We start from the raw sequence: 18,367 nt of genomic DNA, 5'->3' as shown, positions 1-18,367 counted from the left end.
GATTACTGTAACTTCACTGTAATTTTTGAAACCAGGAAGTATAAGACATCCAACTTTGTACTTTTAAAAACTGCTTTGGCTGCTTAGAACAGTTTGGGCATTTTAGGATGGGTTTTTCTGCTTCTGTCAAAATGTCATTAGAATTTTGGTAGTGATTGCATTGGATCTGTACATCAGTTTGAGTAGTACTGGTATCACAAATATTAAGTCTTCTAAGTAGTGAATACAGATATCTCTCCATTTATGATGTTTTATCTCAGCAATGTTTTGTAGTTTTCATTCTTTTCCCTTCTTGGTTAAATTTATTTCTAAGTATTTTATTCTTTCGGGTGTAATAACATCCAAATGTAATTGCTGTTCTTTTCCATTTTTGTATTATTTACTGTTACGTATAAAAGATGTGGGTCTGTAGTTTCTTAAAAAAGATATATTTATGTGAAAGGCAAACTTACAGAAAGGAACAAAGGGAGTTGGTGAAGGGGTGAGGAGACACACACACACACATAAAGAGAGATCTATTGGCTGGCCACTCCTCAAATAGCCACAACAGCCAGAGCTGGGCCAGGCTGGTACAAAGAGCCTAGAATTCCATCTGGATCTCTCATTCGGGCGGCAGGCACCCTAAGCATACGGGCCATCTTCCACTGCTTTCTCAGCTGTATTAGCAGGGAGCTGGTTCAGCAGTGGAGCATCCGGGGCTTGAACTGGCCATTGATGGTGGCCGCAGGAGGGCGGAGCTTGCTTCTAACCTAGCAGTCATTCTGACTTCAGACTGGAACCCGGAAAGGACAGCAGAAATCCGCATACCCCTGAGGCAGCAGAGCCACTGCTGCACCGACACGGACACAAGCCGATATTCCTCACCTAATAAGGACCAAAGCGACACCTGCTTCAGCTTCCGTGTCAAGAGGGCTTTAAAACTCCCTCACGTTCCTTTCCTCGCTTTTCTGTTCCTCTGTAGTTCCCTTCTCCACATCTTCCTTTCCACTACACGGAGAAGAAAGGCCCAAGAACAGAGTTTCCTTGAATAAAGGCCATCTACATTCTTTCTACGCTTGGCTGATGTGTTCCTTTACAGGTGGTCATTGAATCTAACAGCCATCATATGCAATGCTGGCCTTGCAGGCAGTAGTTTAAGATGCTAAGCCCAATTCTGTTTCTGGGGACTGTTTTTTTTTTTTTAAATTAATTAATTATTTATTTTTACCGGAAAGGTAGCCTTTACAGATAGGAGATAGAAAGATCTTCTGCTCACTGGTTCATTCCCCAAGTGACTGCAACGGCTTGAGCTGAGCTGATCCATAGCCAGGAGCCAGGAACCTTTCCTGGGTCTCCCACATGGGTACAGGGTCCCAAGACTTTGAGACATCCTCGACTGCCTTCCTAGGCCACAAGCTGAACGGGAAGGGAGGCAGCCAGGATATGAACCGGTGCTCATAAGGGATGCCGGCACCAGGCCTGGGACTGGTTTTAAATATTCTATCGGATATGCAGTGCGCCCAAAAGCTTCTTATACAGATTTTCCTTACTTGTCCTTCTCTTTTCAACCCTCACCTACCTCTACTTCATGCCTGCCATGGGGAATTCCCGGGACCATGGGGCCTTGGGGGTCTCCATCAGGTTTCTCTTAGATTCTCCATTTTTAGTTTCCTGGCTTCTCAGTTTTATAGTTAGTTACTATGTACTCACCCATTTTCCAGCTTTCAAACTTTCTTGTCTTCTACTCCTTTAGTGGTCTTGGAATTCCTGTGGCTTACCTACGCCATTTTAGCAGCTTTTCATTTAGCTGCCTTTCATCAGCCAGTTCTAACGGTGTGGTTTTTGTCACTGCCAGTCAAGCAGGGGCAGCCATTAGATCTGTCAGCTCATCACTAAGTTTATGGAACCTTAATAACAAAGCCACTAAGGCCAAAATGGCGGCTTGGGGAATGACACTCTGTCTCATCCAAAGACAGAATGCTGGAAAGCTAGGCAAGCTGGCCAGTTCCCTTAACAAATGAAAGATTGAGCTGATTTGTTTTGGCGGCCGCGAGTTCCCAATCAGAGGTCAGACTCCAGTTTTTTGCGATCCCAGCAGAAAAGTGGTCATGCTCATCTCTGATTGTTATAAATGAAATCCTCCTGAACATTCAGTGCTTTGCTCCAGTACGAGCCATGGTGAGTGCAAGGAAATCACGGATCAAACAAGATGACAGAAGTTGACACTTGTGGAAGCCAGAGGATGCTTCCTGGCATTTCGTGTGTCTCAGCTTCTGGACGTGCCCATAAAGGAACAAAGGACCTGGCTGGGTCACACAGCAGCAGGGGAGGTCCCACCTGTTCCTCAGGGCGTGGGGGTGTGGGTTTTGAGTCGCAGTTAAGGGTTGTTTCGCAATTGTTCATGGGTCATCTGGGCTCTACCTCTGCGGTTTCACCTCCGCAAAGCCAAGTGTCTAAGTAATACAAGCCGTGTCTTCCTGTGGGGTCTGGAGGCTTCATGTTGCATTTTTGCCACTACTCAAAGGCGTTGATGTCTCAACTCCAACCCTTCCCAGAGGCAGCACAGTTATGTGCACACACGTGTGCACGCATGCACACCCCCCCACACACACCGTTTTGTAATAGTTTAAGATGTGCGAGAGGGTCTTGTGGGCTCCTCAGCTGCCTTCCCTCAGTGGTCACACCTTACATGACTACAAACCTCAGGCATGTGGGACTCCTGGTCCACAGCCCCAACAGAGGTTTCTGTTCAGAGGCCCCCAGGCCGTATTCCCACCTGTACACCCCTGGAAGACAAACTCCTGCAGCCACATTTTTGGCTTACGTCTCTGCAGGAATGTCTTGCACTCTTGGGTTTTGTTGCCTGTGCAGATAAGAGGTGGACACCTGAAGAATGTTTTTCATTGCCAGCAGGACTGTGGCTACAGTCTGTCCGTGGTTATGCAACACTTCTTTCTTAAGAAACCATGTGATAAGCTTCTCATAAAATTTAGTGCCAGGAAAAGGTCTGATTCTCCAGAAAAAAAAAAAAAAAAAAAAGAAAAGAAAGGAAAGAGACACTTGCTTTGTCACAAGATGAGTACCAAGTAGAAGATCTTTGATTCCCTTTTGCCCTGGCCATCAGAAATCCAGTACTCACTATTTTTTTAAGTAATCCTTGTCTCTCTCCCTTTAAACAGCTTCTCATTTTCCTTTTTGTCTTTCTGTAATTGGACAGGTCCACAACCCCTACTCCATAATTCCAAAATGCAAAAAATTCTAAAAATGGAACATTTTTAAAAAATTCATGGAGTGCTTCATGAATATTCATGTAAGTACTGAATACTAATGAGTTTGATTTCAGGGTGCTGTCCCAAACCCCTCTGGGGATGTTACATAACACACAGCACAGTAAGCTCTTCCTAAAATTGTAAGGATTCTGAATTCTGAGTGGTTCTAACCCTGAGGTCTGGAGGCAGGGGACTGAGGACTTAGGAGAGTCTGCAAGCACTCAGGTCTTCGGGAAGGTCATGTGGCCTGCAGAGGCTCTAAGCAGGCCATGGGGGGCATGACTTGATGGAGGTCACTGGTGATATTACCTGCCTCTGGAGCATCCTGTGGTCGGACTTTCTTGGTCAATTTCAGAGCTGCTTCAAGGTCATAGACTTGGGAGCGGGTGAACTTCAGCTCTCTGCGTAGCTCATTAATTTCCTTGATCAGAGAGACATTTTCCTAAAGGAAAGAGAGGGAGTGTGAATGGATGAGTGATGGGTGGACACAGGGCCCGTCCTCCTGGGGCTGGGGATCTGGCCAGGACCCATTGTTGGATCTTTATTCTTCTCACTGCTCAGCCTCTTGAGACACCAGGCATCATACTTCGAGTGGCCTCTGTGCCATTTTCATTCATCCACGCTGTTTCCAACACCAACGGTAGTGCTTTCTTGAGCACTTTCAAAATATGGACTATATGCATTTATGCAACCCAGTCACTTGATGGCTAGAGTCTATTATAATCGACTTTACAGAAGAGGGACCCGAGGCACACAGGCTATGTAACTTGTTCACATTACATAGCTAGCAAGTGGCAGGTCCAAGATCCCAGCTGAAAAGTTTGAAAGTACTATGCTACACTGTATTCATTTTCTTGGTCCAGTTCACTTATTAGACCTATATTTACAAGGTTTCCACTCAGCCCTGAGAATGAAGACAGATGTAAGCATGGGTCCTGCCCTCAACACGCTGTTTAGTGACACAGAACAGCAAACAGATAATCAATTTCCGCTATATCCAGCTGAGGTTATCTTATCTATTGGATGAAGATTCATCCCTCCCTTCCATAAATATGTGCATATGCTTTTAATGGTTTGTGGAAAATGGAATTAAACGATTAGTTTATTTCAGTGCAAACGTTCTTTTGAAATTCAAGCCTAGTTTTTTCGTAACATTTATTTTTCAAGAACCTCTGGAAGATTCCTTGTATAAATGGGTTCCACACATTTTTGCACCCTGGGACCAAGTGAGCCCTTTTCAAACATCTGCCTTTCACTTCACGCACAGCGCCAGGGCCCCAAGCTGGCACTTGGGGGTGCCGGTCCCTGTGGGCCCGTACTCAGCCCTTCCACCACGAGGCTTTGCTTCTGACCGTGCAAATGAACACCAGCACTTCCCATTCACGGAGTTTTCGAACTCAGTAGGTCCACAGTGGGTCCTGGGAATCTGCATGTCTGACCAGCTCCTGAGAGAGGCTGCTGTTGGTCCTCAGGCAGGACCAAAGCCCTTGAAGGCTGAGCCCCCCGAGCAGGCAAAGGCAAAACAGATGGATGCAGGACCAGCTTTGCACCAGGAGCTTTCCCTTGGGCCGTTGCCTCAGGAGCCGCAGTGTGGACAGGATGATCTCCTGTCTGAGTGGTGACCATGGACACATGGGCTGGGGACTCCCGAGACTCTTCCACTAAGCGTGGGTCTGTCCCTCTAGAGGTCTAATGTGTGGCTTCATTTCGTAAGGAAAAGCTTCTCTCGCTGCCTGTGAGATGCCCAATCCTTCTCACCACTCATTCTCCGAGCTAGGTTTTGAGCCTGTGGTTCTAGGAGTCCCTAGTTTTCCTTCTGTTGTCTCATCTGTGAACACCAACCTGCACCTTACCTTTCCAGATGCTAGCTCTCTGCTGGTTTCCTTTCCAGAAGCTTCTCCATGCTCATTCTGTCAGGAATGACACCATGGACTCAGTACCTGTGTACCAGGGGCAGGAACTGTGGACCCTTTCATGTAAGAAGTGCTCCATCCACAGATAAGGGATGGATGAGCAGATGAGTAACAATGCAACGGATGCCGAGCTGAGGTCAGATGCAATTCTTCACAGGGAAATTAGACTGAGGGGAAGGGAGGGGCGGATGCCCTCCCAAGAGCAGAGGGAGCCCCCAGAGAGCCACGAGGAACTCCTGGCAATTTAGCCAAGTGGCTCTTGCTCCACTCTTCCTGTTTGTCGGCTCCACTTCTCCTGCTTCATTCAATAAAGTCATAATACGATAAAGACGGGAAGCTCCAGCTCCCAGTGCTGCCCTTCGGCACTCTCCATTTGCATCTGCAGTCATTTTCTCTTCGGCGTCCTCTCCAAGGCTGTGTGACTGGATCCCACGGAGCTGGTGCTGGCGCTGGGTCTCTGGCTCAGCCTGCTTGCTGTGACTAGGAATCAGCCCGCAGCTTTTCTCCTTTTTCTCCTTCTTGGCCCCAGAATCTCTGTCCTGGTGGCTTCCCATCCATCCCGATCCTCAATTTCCAGGTGTTGGTTCCCTCTGTCGTGACATCTCCATGATACTTCATCAACTAAAGGGGCTCTCAGGGTACGATTTGCTTCTTAGTGGGACAAGATTGAAACCTCTGACTCAAGACCACCTTGTTTTCTGATTGGTCATCTTCCCACCACCTGTGGACCAGTGCTTGAAGGCTTCCTACTGTTACAGTATGGACATGAGAGGGCCTGCTTGGCTCTGGAGCACAGAAATACCCGGAGACTCTGAATCTGGGGCCCAACCCAATGTGAGGAAGGCTCCCGGGGGAGACAGAAGATGGAGAAAAGTCTTCCAGGCCTGGGGCCAAGTGTTCCAGGCAGTACATCAGATGCTAATAGCTGGATGATGAGAATAACGAGTAATAAATTATAAGTGTGAGGATAGATTGGATTCCTGCAAGATGGACAGCCCTGGGCACACATCACCTCACTTCTTTGTCTAACAACCTTATGGAAAACATATTACTTGAGTGATTTTATCTGAGGACACTTGGGACGGTGCACAGACCCTGCAGCGGGGGATGGTGGCTGCGTCCAGGGCATCTTGCTTCTCTGTGATGGTTGCCTTCTGCACTCTGCTTTCTCCCTTCCCACTCATGCCACCTCCATTCTGGGTTCTCCCTGCATGTTTTCTGGAGGGGCCTGTGTTCAGAAGTATCCAAAGGTCATGGTGAGGTCACCTGCATATGCTTTTAGTATCTCTGAGATTGAAAAATGCGAATGAACGTGGGCAGCTCTTTGGCATGGCAGTTAAGTCACCTGTTGGGACCCCTGCATCCGATGTCAGGGTGGGCTTGGCTCTCCATGGCTCCACTCCTGATTCCTGCCTTCTGCTGATGCTGACCCTGGAGGATAGCAAGTGATGGTTCAAGTAGATGGCTTCCTGCCACCCACAAGGGAGGCCTGGGCTGAATCAGCCATTCCTGGCTTTAGCTTGGCTCAGGCCCAGCCATTGTGGGCATCTGAGGAGTGAACTAAAGAATGGATACATGCTGTGTCTCAAGTTAAAACAGACAAGTAGATTAAACTTTGTGTTCCTGATCTCTCCATCCCATCCAGCTAATGGGCTATGGGGAAAAATCTGACCTGAGGTTGATCAAGTGGTCTGTCTTGGAAACGTGGAGCTCACGGCCGGGGTTCTAAACCAGGGCCTGTGTGCTATGTCGGGGCAGCTCTGGGCTTTCTTTCCCTGGCTGAGCTGTCACACACATGTGGTGGGCAGAGAAGAGAAAGGAATGCCTGTAGCACCCTCTACTGGCCTGCCCTGAGTTGACACCTGTGCCTCGCAATGTGGAAAAGCCAGCCAGCAGGGCCAGAACTTGGAGGTCTTGCCCCACTGGCGTCTGTCTGGACTCACTTAATGGGACTGTCAGCCACCTACCTGCACAAATGAGCCACCCGCGAATTCTTCTCCATCCTTCCTGCTTCCCTTCCATGCCCAACCTGACATTTCTGTTGGTCCCAATGTTACCTGTTTCTATCGCCTTTCCCTCTTCCCTTATCCTCAACTTGTCTGTCATCTCCCAGCAGGTGTTTCTGCCACATGCCCCATCCACCCTGCCAACTGAGTTCACTCTGTGAAACAAAAATTACACCATACGTACGTCAAACCTTGGGTGGTGCTGATGTATGGGGGCAAACTATGTACCTTGCCTGGCACAGAGAAGCCTTTACAACATGTCCCTCATCCTCCAACTGTCCACAAAGCCCCGAGGTGCACTCTGGATCTGCAGCCCCGTGACAGCCTCGCCCTCTGCTGTTTTGTTTCATTTCGCTTCCTTTCCTTTCCTTCCTTCCTTGTCTTTTCTAAGATTTATTTATTTTTAGTGGAAAGGCAGATTTATAGAGACAGAAGGAAAGACAGAAACATCTTCTATTCACTGTTTCACTGCCCAAGTGGCCACAATGGCTGAAGCTGAGCCAGTCTGAAGCCTGGAGCCAGGAACTTCCTCCAGGTCTCCCACATGAGTGCAGGGCCCCAGGCTTTGGGCTGTCCTCGACTGCTTTCCCAGGCCACAATCAGGGAGCTGGGTGGAAACTGGAGCAGCCAGGACATGAATTGGAGCCCATATGGGATTCCAGCACTTGCAGGCAGAGGATGAGCCAATGGAGCCATCATTCAGCCCTCTCCTCTGCTTACTCTGAGGCTGTCCACTGTCCACTTGTTCCCCGAGTCCCCTTTGCTGACCCTGGAGCCCAGTTCAAATGCCACTTCCCCCTCGGAAGTCTTTTGTGGTAGCAGAAGGCTACCTTCCCTTGGGAGCGCCCCGGCACTGGACGGAGCAGGTGCTGTTTGTGTCCGATGAGCTGGCTGAGGGGAGGGGCACTCTCACATTCATCCGGAATTCTCTATGGCTCAGAGTGCTGTGTGAGAAGCACCCTGGTACAATGTGGACTGAATGAATGAGATATGTCCCACATGTCTGTATGTCACAACCCGTCCTATTTCCAGTTCTGCTGTGTGCTCAGGAATGCAAGGGGGTGGCCCTGGGCTCCTATCTGAATACACAGATGAGGCAGTGGCCTCATTTTCTGTTATCTCCTAAGGAGTTGCTCTGGGATGCCACAGCCACCCCGACCCTCCACGGCCTTCCTGGATTGAAGCACTGGGACCTGCCACGTGTAGATACTGCTCCACCCAGTTCCTGACCGACATGTGCTAAGGTAGCAGGAGCCTGGAGCTGCCTGCAGGGGTGCCATGTAACTCCCTGGACCCCCAGGCCACGGACACCCCCTGGTCCATGCTCCCCCACAGGATTTCCATCTGGGTTCCTGATAAGTCCCTTGTGTGGAGAAAGAGCAGGCCAGGGCTGTGCTGAGCGGCCATGTGCACGCAGCCAGCATCCACAGCAGGGAGCGGCTCCTGGGAAAGTTAAGGCACCCCCCTCCCCAAGCCTCCTGGCAAATGAGCAGCTGAAGCAGCACAAGCTGGGTGCACAGCCCTGTATCCAGGTTTGCCTGCACTGGCCCTGCCACCTGGCCTGGCCCTGGGCCAGCCCATCTAGTGAGTTCAGGATCAAAGACGGAAATGGTTTTTATCAGCCACATCCCACCCACTCCCCGCCCCCAGGAGCAGGAGGATGTGTGTATGTGTGATGTTGTTGGACACTTTTTTTTAAAAAATCTTCCTAACTTCTTGCAAACAAAGTTCTTACATACACAGCCGCTCTGTGATGTCTCTGGCTGAGGAGGCGGGGAGCCACAGCTCTGTCCCCTGGGAACTTCTGTGGAGCCACAGGACCCCTGGCCCCCAGCCCAGCATACCAGCGCACAATGCTGCAGTACAGAAGCTCCCCCAGGATTCTCCTGTGGATGGGGGCTGTCTGCCAGCCACCAGGGCCTTCCTTCTCCCAGCCCAGCCCAGCACCCACTAGGGAGACCTGACGCCTACCCCAAGCAGCCTCGTGTGGCTGCCTGCACCCTCCTCCTGGCCTGTGGTCTTCCCTCAGTTCCTTCCTTTCCTCCTCCAACGGAGTTGGCTTCTGGACATCTGTTTGGCATGGACAGAGAGGCAGCCCTTGGTGGACCCCTTGGGCCTGTGCTCCAGTGGCAGGACACAGAAGACAGCTCAGTCGTGTCCCTGTGATGCCCACTCAGGCTGTCACTCTGCTCCACACCCAGCCTGTTGTATCCCAGAGGTCCGGCGGAGCTTGCTGGGATCCAGACCCTTGAGCACCTTAGCAAAGGCTCTGTGTGGGTGTTGGAGCCTAACAGGGTGCCACCCAGAAGGCCTGCTCCCGTGTGCTCCCAGCTGCTTCCATGGCTCAGGCACGGGGCAGTGAGCCAATGGAGGGGCAGCTTGCTGGCGAGGATGCACAGAACTCTGGTGGGAGAATCCAAGGGGCAATCCTGAGAACAGGTCCCCGTGGAGGTGGGAGTGAGGGCTCATTAAGTCAGAGTGAGGCCTACTCAGGCTGGGTGTGGCCAACTCAGGACCCAAAAGATAAGGGTGGGGAGGGTGGAGACAGGCGTGCCCCAGCAAGTGTGAAAAGCAGAACAAAAGCAGAAAAACACAGGTAGATGAGCTACGTTGGAAGCTCAAGTGCCATGGATGGAGATCTCCAGGGACCAAAGGCCGAGGAGAGGAGCGAAACAGGATGCTGGCGTGCCTCGATCGAGCTCGGTCAGAGCAAAGAGCACAGGAATCTGGTGAAGTAGGGGGCCTAGGTGGGGTGTGGGTGGCCATGCAGGTACTTAGAAAACCTCTTTGGTGGGGCTGGCATTGTGGTGTAGCACATAAAGTCTCTGCCTGTGATGCTGGCATTCCATATGGGCACTGGCTTGTGTCCTGGCTGCTTTACTTCCCATCCAGCTTCCTGCTAATGGCCTGAGGAAAAGCAGTAGAAGATGGCCCTGGTGCTTGGGCCCCTGCCACCCACGTGGGAGACCCTCATGATGCTCTTGCCTCTAGTGTGGTTCAGACCTGACCATTGAGGGTCACCTAGGGAGTGAACTCTGACTTTAAAATAAATAACATACATTTTAAAAAGAAACCTCATTGGTGGGAGGTGGCTCTTGGCCACCGTCACAGTCTAGAGATCGGGAGATTCAGAAGTGAGGAGCTGAAAGAAGCACTAGGGGAGGCTGCTGGGTTCCCGATGGGCAGACGCACAGATGGGAGCCTGGGCTGAGGGTCCAGCCAGGCGCAGCGTGGCACGCGGTACCTGCATGATGCGCACGTAGTCAGTGCGGTGCAGCTCGCCCTCCTTGACTACCTTCTTCTTCAGCGTGGCCAGGCTCCGCTCCAGGTGCTCCCGCTGGCGGGCGTACTCCTGCTGCAGGTCTGTGTTCAGCCCTGCGATCTCCACCTGATGGGTTGAGGGAGCTCTCAGCGAAGGGGGCGGGGAGCGGAGCCTGTGCAAGGAAGCGTGGGGCAGGGTCAGGCCAGGTGGCTGTTGGGGGTTGGGGAGCTCCAACTCACCATGTCTGCCCGCTGCACATACTTCTCAAAGAGACCCCGGACCTTTTCCTTCAGCAACCGGGGCTCCTGGATGTAGGCCACGCAGTTGTGAAGGTCCGTCTTAAACCGCTTGACCAAGGCCTCCAAGTCTCGCTCCTGCAATTAGAGACAAACAGGGTGGTTGGTGGCTGTGAGTGGGGGCTAAGGGCACAGAAAGGGACAACAGCCGCCTCATGTGGAACCTTCTGCTGTCAGGGACCACATTGGGCAGGAAGCCAGAGATGGGCTCAAGGCCAAGGGATAGAAGCCCTGAGACTTGAACACTCAGCTCCCTTCAATCCCCCCAGGAGGGGCACCTCACCTGTGGGAAGCTCCCTCTATGGGCCCTGGGCTTCCTTCAGGACCCCAGGCCTTTGGAGATGAGGACCCATGGCCACCCCTGTTCCTTTGGAGCCAGGGTAGGTGGCCATGTTTCTTCGTGGCAGCCTGATCCCCACCCCCCAGCCACTCACCTAGCGGTGTATCGTTCTTGGCAGCAGGAGTGCTGCTGGGGGTGGGTGGTGAGCCCCCTCCCCTCCCTACAACTCAGGCACTCAGGTTGGCCCACACTTGGGCTGGATGCCCTCCTTTCTCCATGCTGCGTCTGATACCTGCAGCTGCACCTTGAGCTAGACACAAGGCCTCTCCTTTCTCTTCATTCCCCTGGCCTTTTATCCACATTCTGTGGTTTCTGCCTTGAATCCTAAAAGACCGTGGATGGGCCTCAAATCCCCGTCAGTGGTGAAGGACCTCTTGGTTGGTGCTGGTAGCTCTGCCACTTCTAGCATGACCCAGGGCCGGGCCAGTGCTTGGCATGGAAGCTGGGAACATCCACCTTGATACTGAGAGGGAAGAAGGATGCAAAACCAAGTCCTGGCCAGGGGTTGCAAGACCTAGTTTCCAGGACTAGCTCTGTGCGTACTACCTAGCTGTGGGCACTGGGGGAAGGTCTTTAGCTTCCGAGTTTCTCTGGCCTTCCTTTCCTGACTCACGATGCCAACAGGCCATCCACCTTGGGTGTGTTCTGGTGACCATGGCCTTGAGCCACTGGTCACAGATGACCTCTCTGAGCACGTGCTTCCGTGGGGTGGACGGGACAAAGGCTACGGGTGTTCCCGTGAACCTTCCCTCGATCGTGTGACCCAGTGTCATTTCGGAGTTTCAGGTGGATGTAGTCACGTCCGTTTGCACGGGTCTGCCTGAGATCAGGCAGCACTGTCCGCAAGGAAAGAAGATGGGTTACAGCAGGAAGGATGTCCCTGCCATGGCCTGGTTTCGCCCCTGTCCCGCTGGACCTGGAAGGCGCCCACACCTTCTGTCTCTCTCTGCGCATTTCCTGGTCCGTGGCCCTGAGCTTCTGCCACAGTTCCGTGATGTTCAGCTCCAGCTGCGTGTTCTGCTTATGAAAGTGCTCCAGCTCGGCTTCCATCTACAGAGAACGAAGGGGGGGAGTCATGGTCAGGCGAGGAGGAGAACGGAACTGGCCTTGAGAGCTGGTGTCTTCCAATGGGAACACTTCCCCTGACTGCTTTCCAGTTCCCATCTGTGTTCTCTGGGCTGAAATCTTTCTTCTTGCTCTCACTCTCTCAACAGCTTCGGCCTGGGACAGGTGTTTGGTGTGGTGGTTAAGACACTCCCAGGAATGCCCGCATCCCATACCTAGCTTCAAACTCTGGCTTGCCTCCCATTGAGCTTCCTGCTTCTGAGCACCTTAGAAAGCAGCAGGGGATGGTACAAGTACTCAGGTCCCTGCCAGACTTGTGGCAGATGGCGACTGAGATCAGCTCCATCTGGGGAATGAACCAGTGGATCGAAGATTTTCTGTCTCACTCTTTGAAACTCTGCCATTCAAATAAATGAGATAAACCGTGAAAAGAAAATGAAAGCAGTAGAGTTGGGGCTCACACCCAGGTGCTCTAACAGGGGATGTGGGTATCCCGAGCGGTGTCCTCAGTGTCGTGCCAAGCACGGGGCTTTACCATGGCTGTATTTGTGTTAACCAAGGACGTATGAATGAGCTGGGGAGCTTCTGATCAGGAGAAAGCTGAGGATGAGCTCCCGGTGGATGCAACTCTGGCCAAAGCAAAGGAGGGATGTTCCACTTCCCTCCACATTCTTGATAACAGGGAAGCGTGCTGGCAATTTGTGGGGGAATGGGAAGTTCAGTGTGTCCTCGCATGGCTAGGTGGAGCAATCCCTGAGACCCTTTGGTCAGATTTCACAGTTCTTGGCAACCTCCCAGTGCACCAGGAGGCCCTAACGGGCCTCATCCCTATCCTGGGGCAGTCTTTCATTGTCTGTTAAAACACCCCCTTGACATTGACACCTGGCATGAAGGCAGCACTCAAAATGTGCTAATGAACAAATCGATGAGTCAATGGCTGTGCAGTGCATGTAGTGGGTGAAGGGAGGGCAGCGAGGGGTGTGAGCAGGGGCGGGAACAACCTGCCTCTGGGAGATAAAGATGGGCAGGTAGTGGCAGTGGAGCTGGCCAGAGCAGTTGGGCACACACAGCAAGTATGGGTGCTTGGGTGGCTACAGAAAGAATGTACCCATTATATAGGGCATCCAGCTGTCACAGGCTCAGAGGCGTGACTGTGATGGAGAGGCCATCTGTATCCTTAAGAAGCCTCCATTGTTTGTTGGGGCGGGGGAGAAGTCAGAGTTATGTGATGACTCAGTTGGCTAGTCCTCCCCTTCAAGTGCTGGGATCCCATATGGGCGCTGGTTTGTGTCCCAGTTAGTTCTTTCTCCCCATCTCTCCTTCTGTCTGTAAATCTGCCTTGCCAATAAACATACATAAATCTTAAAAAAGAAGAGAGACTATAAGATCACCTGTGCAGCCGGTAGAAAGCAGCCTGTGTGAGCACGGGGAGACATGTGGGCAGCACCCAGGGAAGCGCTGCTGCAGGCAGGTTCTGTGACAGGAGTGAGTAGCAGAGGACAAAAGGGACAGGAGACTTGCAGGCAGGGAGGAGAGAGAAAGCCAGAGGCATGGCAGCCTGGGCCTCCCTGCTGGCTCCCAGGGATGCAGGGTGGCTGTGCCAGGGTGCGCTGAGGACGGAGGCAAGGGAAGGGACTGCAGAGGGCATCAGCTGAGCTGTGTACGTCCCATGGAACACAAGGGCAGAAGGGTCGGAAGTTTGCCCTGAGTGCTGAAATCAAGTGCACGGGGCCCCAAGGGGTTTCCCAGGAGTAGGGTGATTGCACCTGCATCTCAAGGAGACTGATGCAGAGGGCTTGGTACGCAGGGCATGATGGCAGCCAGGCAGACCAGTCAGGAGGCTGCGCTCTGGCCTCCTGAGACCAGGCAGCCAACAGCTGCAAGATGGAAAGGCAGGTCTGAACGCTTACAGCCAGCCGAGTGCGCCCTTCTCTGGCCTTGCTGGGGGCAACAGCGGCAGGTTAGGTCAGAGTGGAAGAGGGACAGAAGTCTCTCCTCTTTTGCTCTGGTTTTTAGGTCAAACTTCAAACTTCTCTGACAAGAATAATCTGTTTCTGGTGTCCAGACTTCTGGCACAGGGAGTCACGTTGCCTGAGTGCTGGTTTGGTTTCCTGCTGCTGCACCTCTGATCTAGCCTCATGGCAAAGTGTCTGCGAAAGCAGAAGAGGATGGCCCCAATACGTGGGTCCCTGCACCCAAGTGGGAGAACTGGGTGGAGTTCCAGGCTTCCGGCTTTGGCCTCGCTCAGTCCTGGCTGACGTGGCTACCTGGGGAAGGAACCGGTGGATGGTAGCTGGCTTATAGTCTCTCTCTCTGTGTCTCTCCCACTCTCTATGTAGCTGCCTTCCAAGCCAACAAACTTTTTAAAAAACAATAATCTATTTTAGAGAAAAATTAAGAAATATGTCAAATGTAGGTGACAGGCTATACAGCCGGCGTCCCTTTCTGGGGTGCAGAGTCTGCCTCCTTTCCCCTGGGTGTTTATCACACTCAGGCATTCTCAGTGGGCTGGGCTGCAATGTCCCTGGCAGAAGGTGCTTCTGGCATCCAGTGGGCAGAGACAAGGAGACTGCTCCCACCCTACAACTCACAGGACAGACACCCGACTGTAGAAGACTGCCCACTCCCATATGTCACTGGTGCTGAGGCTGAGGAACCCTGTGCTAGGTGAAAGAACGCATGATGTGTTCTGGAAACCTCTCCCCTAGGAAGGAAGGGAAGACCCCTGAGTCAGCGGAGGACGCTGGACAAGTCCCTACAGAAGGGTACCTAGATCTCTGCTCCCCACAACAGTGGGGGCTTGAAGCATCCCTTCTATAGGAAAGGACACTGAGGGTCCTTGATTTCTGCCCCCCGCAGAAGGCACCAGGCCCAGCTATCAGCCTTGGCAGCAAGTGGCACCAGGGACAGGAGTGGGAAGCCTCTGTCAGAATCACTGCCAAGGGGCAGGCACTGTCTCTGCTGAGCATGAAGGCTGTGGAGACCCATCACTGCTGGACTGACACAGGTGTCGGGAGAGACATGTCAGTGTTTGGAAACCACCAGCCCAGCCTTAATCCCGATGGCAGATGTCGAATGAGCTGTGCTTTCCAGGGCCCTGAAGTACAAGGGCCTTCCAGATGGGTAGGCCTCTGCGCTTCCTTGTTTTTAAAAAGAGGTATTTATTCTATTTGAAAGGCAATTAGAGACAGAGAGACAGTCAAACAGCTTCCACAGCCGGGGCTGGGACATCGCTGGGGGCATTCACTCGGGCCTGTCTGTGAGTGCCCTGGAGGCCTGAGTGAGTCCAGGCAGCAAACGAGGAGGCCTGGCTGGGGGATGGCAGGATAGAGGAGCATGGGATTGACTTTCTTTAAAAAACTGGTCAGACAGGCATTGGCCAAGATCTGGATAACAGGGGCCAAGTTAGGAATCAACAAAGATTTCTGTGTTTCTACTTTGTCTCATATCAACTGTGGGCCCTACTGTCCTGTCAGCTGTTTTTTTTTTTTTTTTTTTTTGACCCAGTGAGAAAAGGTTGACAGGTGAATACACTGTAAGAAAATGCAAGGTGTGTGGGGGTGCCCGGGGGGCAAAGGGGACACACTTGTACATCATCGGAGACTCAGGGACCCTTGCGACTCACCCTGCTTTTCACCTCGCTCCTTTCTGACGTCCTGTTCACCTCCCAGACCACTTTCTTACTAACGCCGCCCGCCTGGCTTCTCATTCCTTCTCAGACAAAGCCCAAACACCACGGCCTTAGCCAGGGCCCGGACGGACACTTCCAGGTGGAATAAAAATATTGCTGAGTGGAGTTGTGTGCTTTGTGGCGATGACAGGCTAAAGGTCACACGGGTCTCCTCTGGCCCAGGGCCCAGCCACTGCAGCTTCCCTGTAAGGGCCTGGAACATTGCACCCTGAGGCGAAGGGAGGACCAGAGCCTGGCCCAGGCCTCTAGAGAGTGAGATCCTGAAGCCTTTGGCTTCCGAACAGCTGAGGCCCCGGCTGCCCATCTCTGCATCATTCTGATAGGTAGCGGCCGCACACAGCCGGGGCAAAGGGGAGTTGTGGGCAGAGCTCTCACCTCCTCAGGCCAGCCAAGAGCCCTGCAGGAGGCACAGCAGGTGCCGAACGGCTCTCACCTCCTCAGGCCAGCCAAGAGCCCTGCAGGAGGCACAGCAGGTACCGAATGGCTCTCACCTCCTCAGGCCAGCCAGGAGCCCTGCAGGAGGCACAGCAGGTGCCCAATGGCTCTCACCTCCTCAGGCCAGCCAGGAGCCCTGCAGGAGGCACAGCAGGTGCCCAATGGCTCTCACCTCCTCAGGCCAGCCAGGAGCCCTGCAGGAGGCACAGCAGGTACCAATGGCTCTCACCTCCTCAGGCCAGCCAGGAGCCCTGCAGGAGGCACAGCAGGTACCAATGGCTCTCACCTCCTCAGGCCAGCCAGGAGCCCTGCAGGAGGCACAGCAGGTGCCCAATGGCTCTCACCTCCTCAGGCCAGCCAGGAGCCCTGCAGGAGGCACAGCAGGTGCCCAATGGCTCTCACCTCCTCAGGCCAGCCAGGAGCCCTGCAGGAGGCACAGCAGGTACCAATGGTTCTCACCTCCTCAGGCCAGCCAGGAGCCCTGCAGGAGGCACAGCAGGTACCAATGGCTCTCACCTCCTCAGGCCAGCCAGGAGCCCTGCAGGAGGCACAGCAGGTGCCCAATGGCTCTCACCTCCTCAGGCCAGCCAGGAGCCCTGCAGGAGGCACAGCAGGTGCCCAATGGCTCTCACCTCCTCAGGCCAGCCAGGAGCCCTGCAGGAGGCACAGCAGGTGCCCAATGGCTCTCACCTCCTCAGGCCAGCCAGGAGCCCTGCAGAAGGCCCAGCAGGTACCAATGGCTCTCACCTCCTCAGGCCAGCCAGGAGCCCTGCAGGAGGCACAGCAGGTGCCCAATGGCTCTCACCTCCTCAGGCCAGCCAGGAGCCCTGCAGGAGGCACAGCAGGTGCCCAATGGCTCTCACCTCCTCAGGCCAGCCAGGAGCCCTGCAGGAGGCACAGCAGGTGCCGAATGGCTCTCACCTCCTGAATCTGCTCCTTCATCACCTTGATCTCATTCTCTCGGGGTTCTATCTGTTTCTTCAACTCCTTTATTTTGTAGTCCAGCACAAACTTGAATTTCTCTAGCTCTTGATTTTTCTTTTTCAGATCGTAAATTCGCTTCTCCTGGGGTGGGATGAGAGACAGAAGTGAGCGAGGTCACAAGCAAGAGCCCAGGGTGTGCAGCCCTGGGACTCCTGCTGGGGGATACCAAGGCTGCCCTCCCGCTGCCAGGCTGTAGCACCAGCCCCTGAGTGTCTGTATCAGCAAGTTCACTCACTCACTCATTCACACACAGGATGGGCTCAGCAGCATCTCCCAGCCTGCACTGCGGCTCCTTTACGATGTGGCCTCGGCCACACTGCCAGGAGGCAGGTTAAGTTCCCTTCTCTTGCTTCTGGCTGCACACAGGACAGGCTTCCTGGGGCTAGGACGGAAAAGCCAAGCAGCTTCCACCTGGGATGTGCGCTCTGTGTAAACATGTAGCTGCACTGAGACCTCCAGGCGAGAGGAGGAGACCTACCCAGCAGAGTCCCAGCTTGCTGGTCCCCCCACTGAGGGGCTGTGTGTGGGGGAGCAGCAGCCTGGCTCCCAGCCTGGCTCCCGGCATGCAGCTGTTTGAGTCCCACTCAGTGTCCTCAGGGGAGGCTCAGGACATTGCGGGAAGAGACAGGACACGCTGTCACATCTGAACCACAGAACGCATAAGCACAACAAGCTAGCTGTTGCTTCCAATCATTAAGATGCTTGGCAAAGTGAACGGAACACGGGTGTAGCCATCTGTCTAGTGGCTACTGAGTGAAGATCTTTGGCCGTGTGTTGGGATTTTATCCCGTGCCCTTAAGGAAGAAACATCAGCTTGGAAAGCAAGTTGTAAGCACATGTAAGCGTCAAATATGGTAAATGGTAGGTACTGAGGGGGGAAGCCAGGAGCGAGGCTGGAGGAAGCAGAGGGGGAAGGCCCTCCTGAACTGAACTGAAAGGGTTCAGTCGACACTCCGGGGCTTGAGGGCCCGAGGCTGGCTGCTCTGGTTAACTTGTACTGGACTAAAGCCCAGCTTTGGTTTTTGGGTGGGTGCCCCTGTGGCTGCAGGGAGACCAAGTGGAGGAGAGGCCAAGTCCCCACCCAGCCCTTTATAGAAGACTCTGCTGCCCCCTGCTGTAGGCAGTGG

General features: G+C 53.2%; 1 protein-coding gene across 5 annotated transcripts in view; it reads right to left on the bottom strand.

The window, feature by feature from the left end:
• The window catches only part of CFAP57 (cilia and flagella associated protein 57), a 74,200-nt gene that overhangs the window by 7,138 nt on the left and 48,695 nt on the right, over positions 1 to 18,367 (bottom strand). For 4 of the 5 annotated variants that reach the window (XM_058679946.1, XM_058679945.1, XM_004591505.2 and 1 more), the window contains 5 exons: positions 17,178 to 17,321; positions 11,999 to 12,115; positions 10,669 to 10,803; positions 10,412 to 10,555; positions 3,558 to 3,690 (listed from right to left, as the gene is read on the bottom strand). In XM_058679946.1, coding sequence (XP_058535929.1) covers positions 3,558 to 3,690; positions 10,412 to 10,555; positions 10,669 to 10,803; positions 11,999 to 12,115; positions 17,178 to 17,321 — 673 coding nt within the window. Of the gene's footprint in view, positions 1 to 639; positions 750 to 3,557; positions 3,691 to 10,411; positions 10,556 to 10,668; positions 10,804 to 11,998; positions 12,116 to 17,177; positions 17,322 to 18,367 lie in introns of those variants that run through there. The other variant, XM_058679947.1, reaches the window with a different exon arrangement.

The sequence above is a fragment of the Ochotona princeps genome, chromosome 2, assembly GCF_030435755.1.
Source record: "Ochotona princeps isolate mOchPri1 chromosome 2, mOchPri1.hap1, whole genome shotgun sequence".
Classification (NCBI taxonomy): Eukaryota; Metazoa; Chordata; class Mammalia; order Lagomorpha; family Ochotonidae; genus Ochotona; species Ochotona princeps.
Note: the sequence above shows the minus strand (reverse complement) of the source record. Positions and strands in the feature narration are given on the sequence as shown.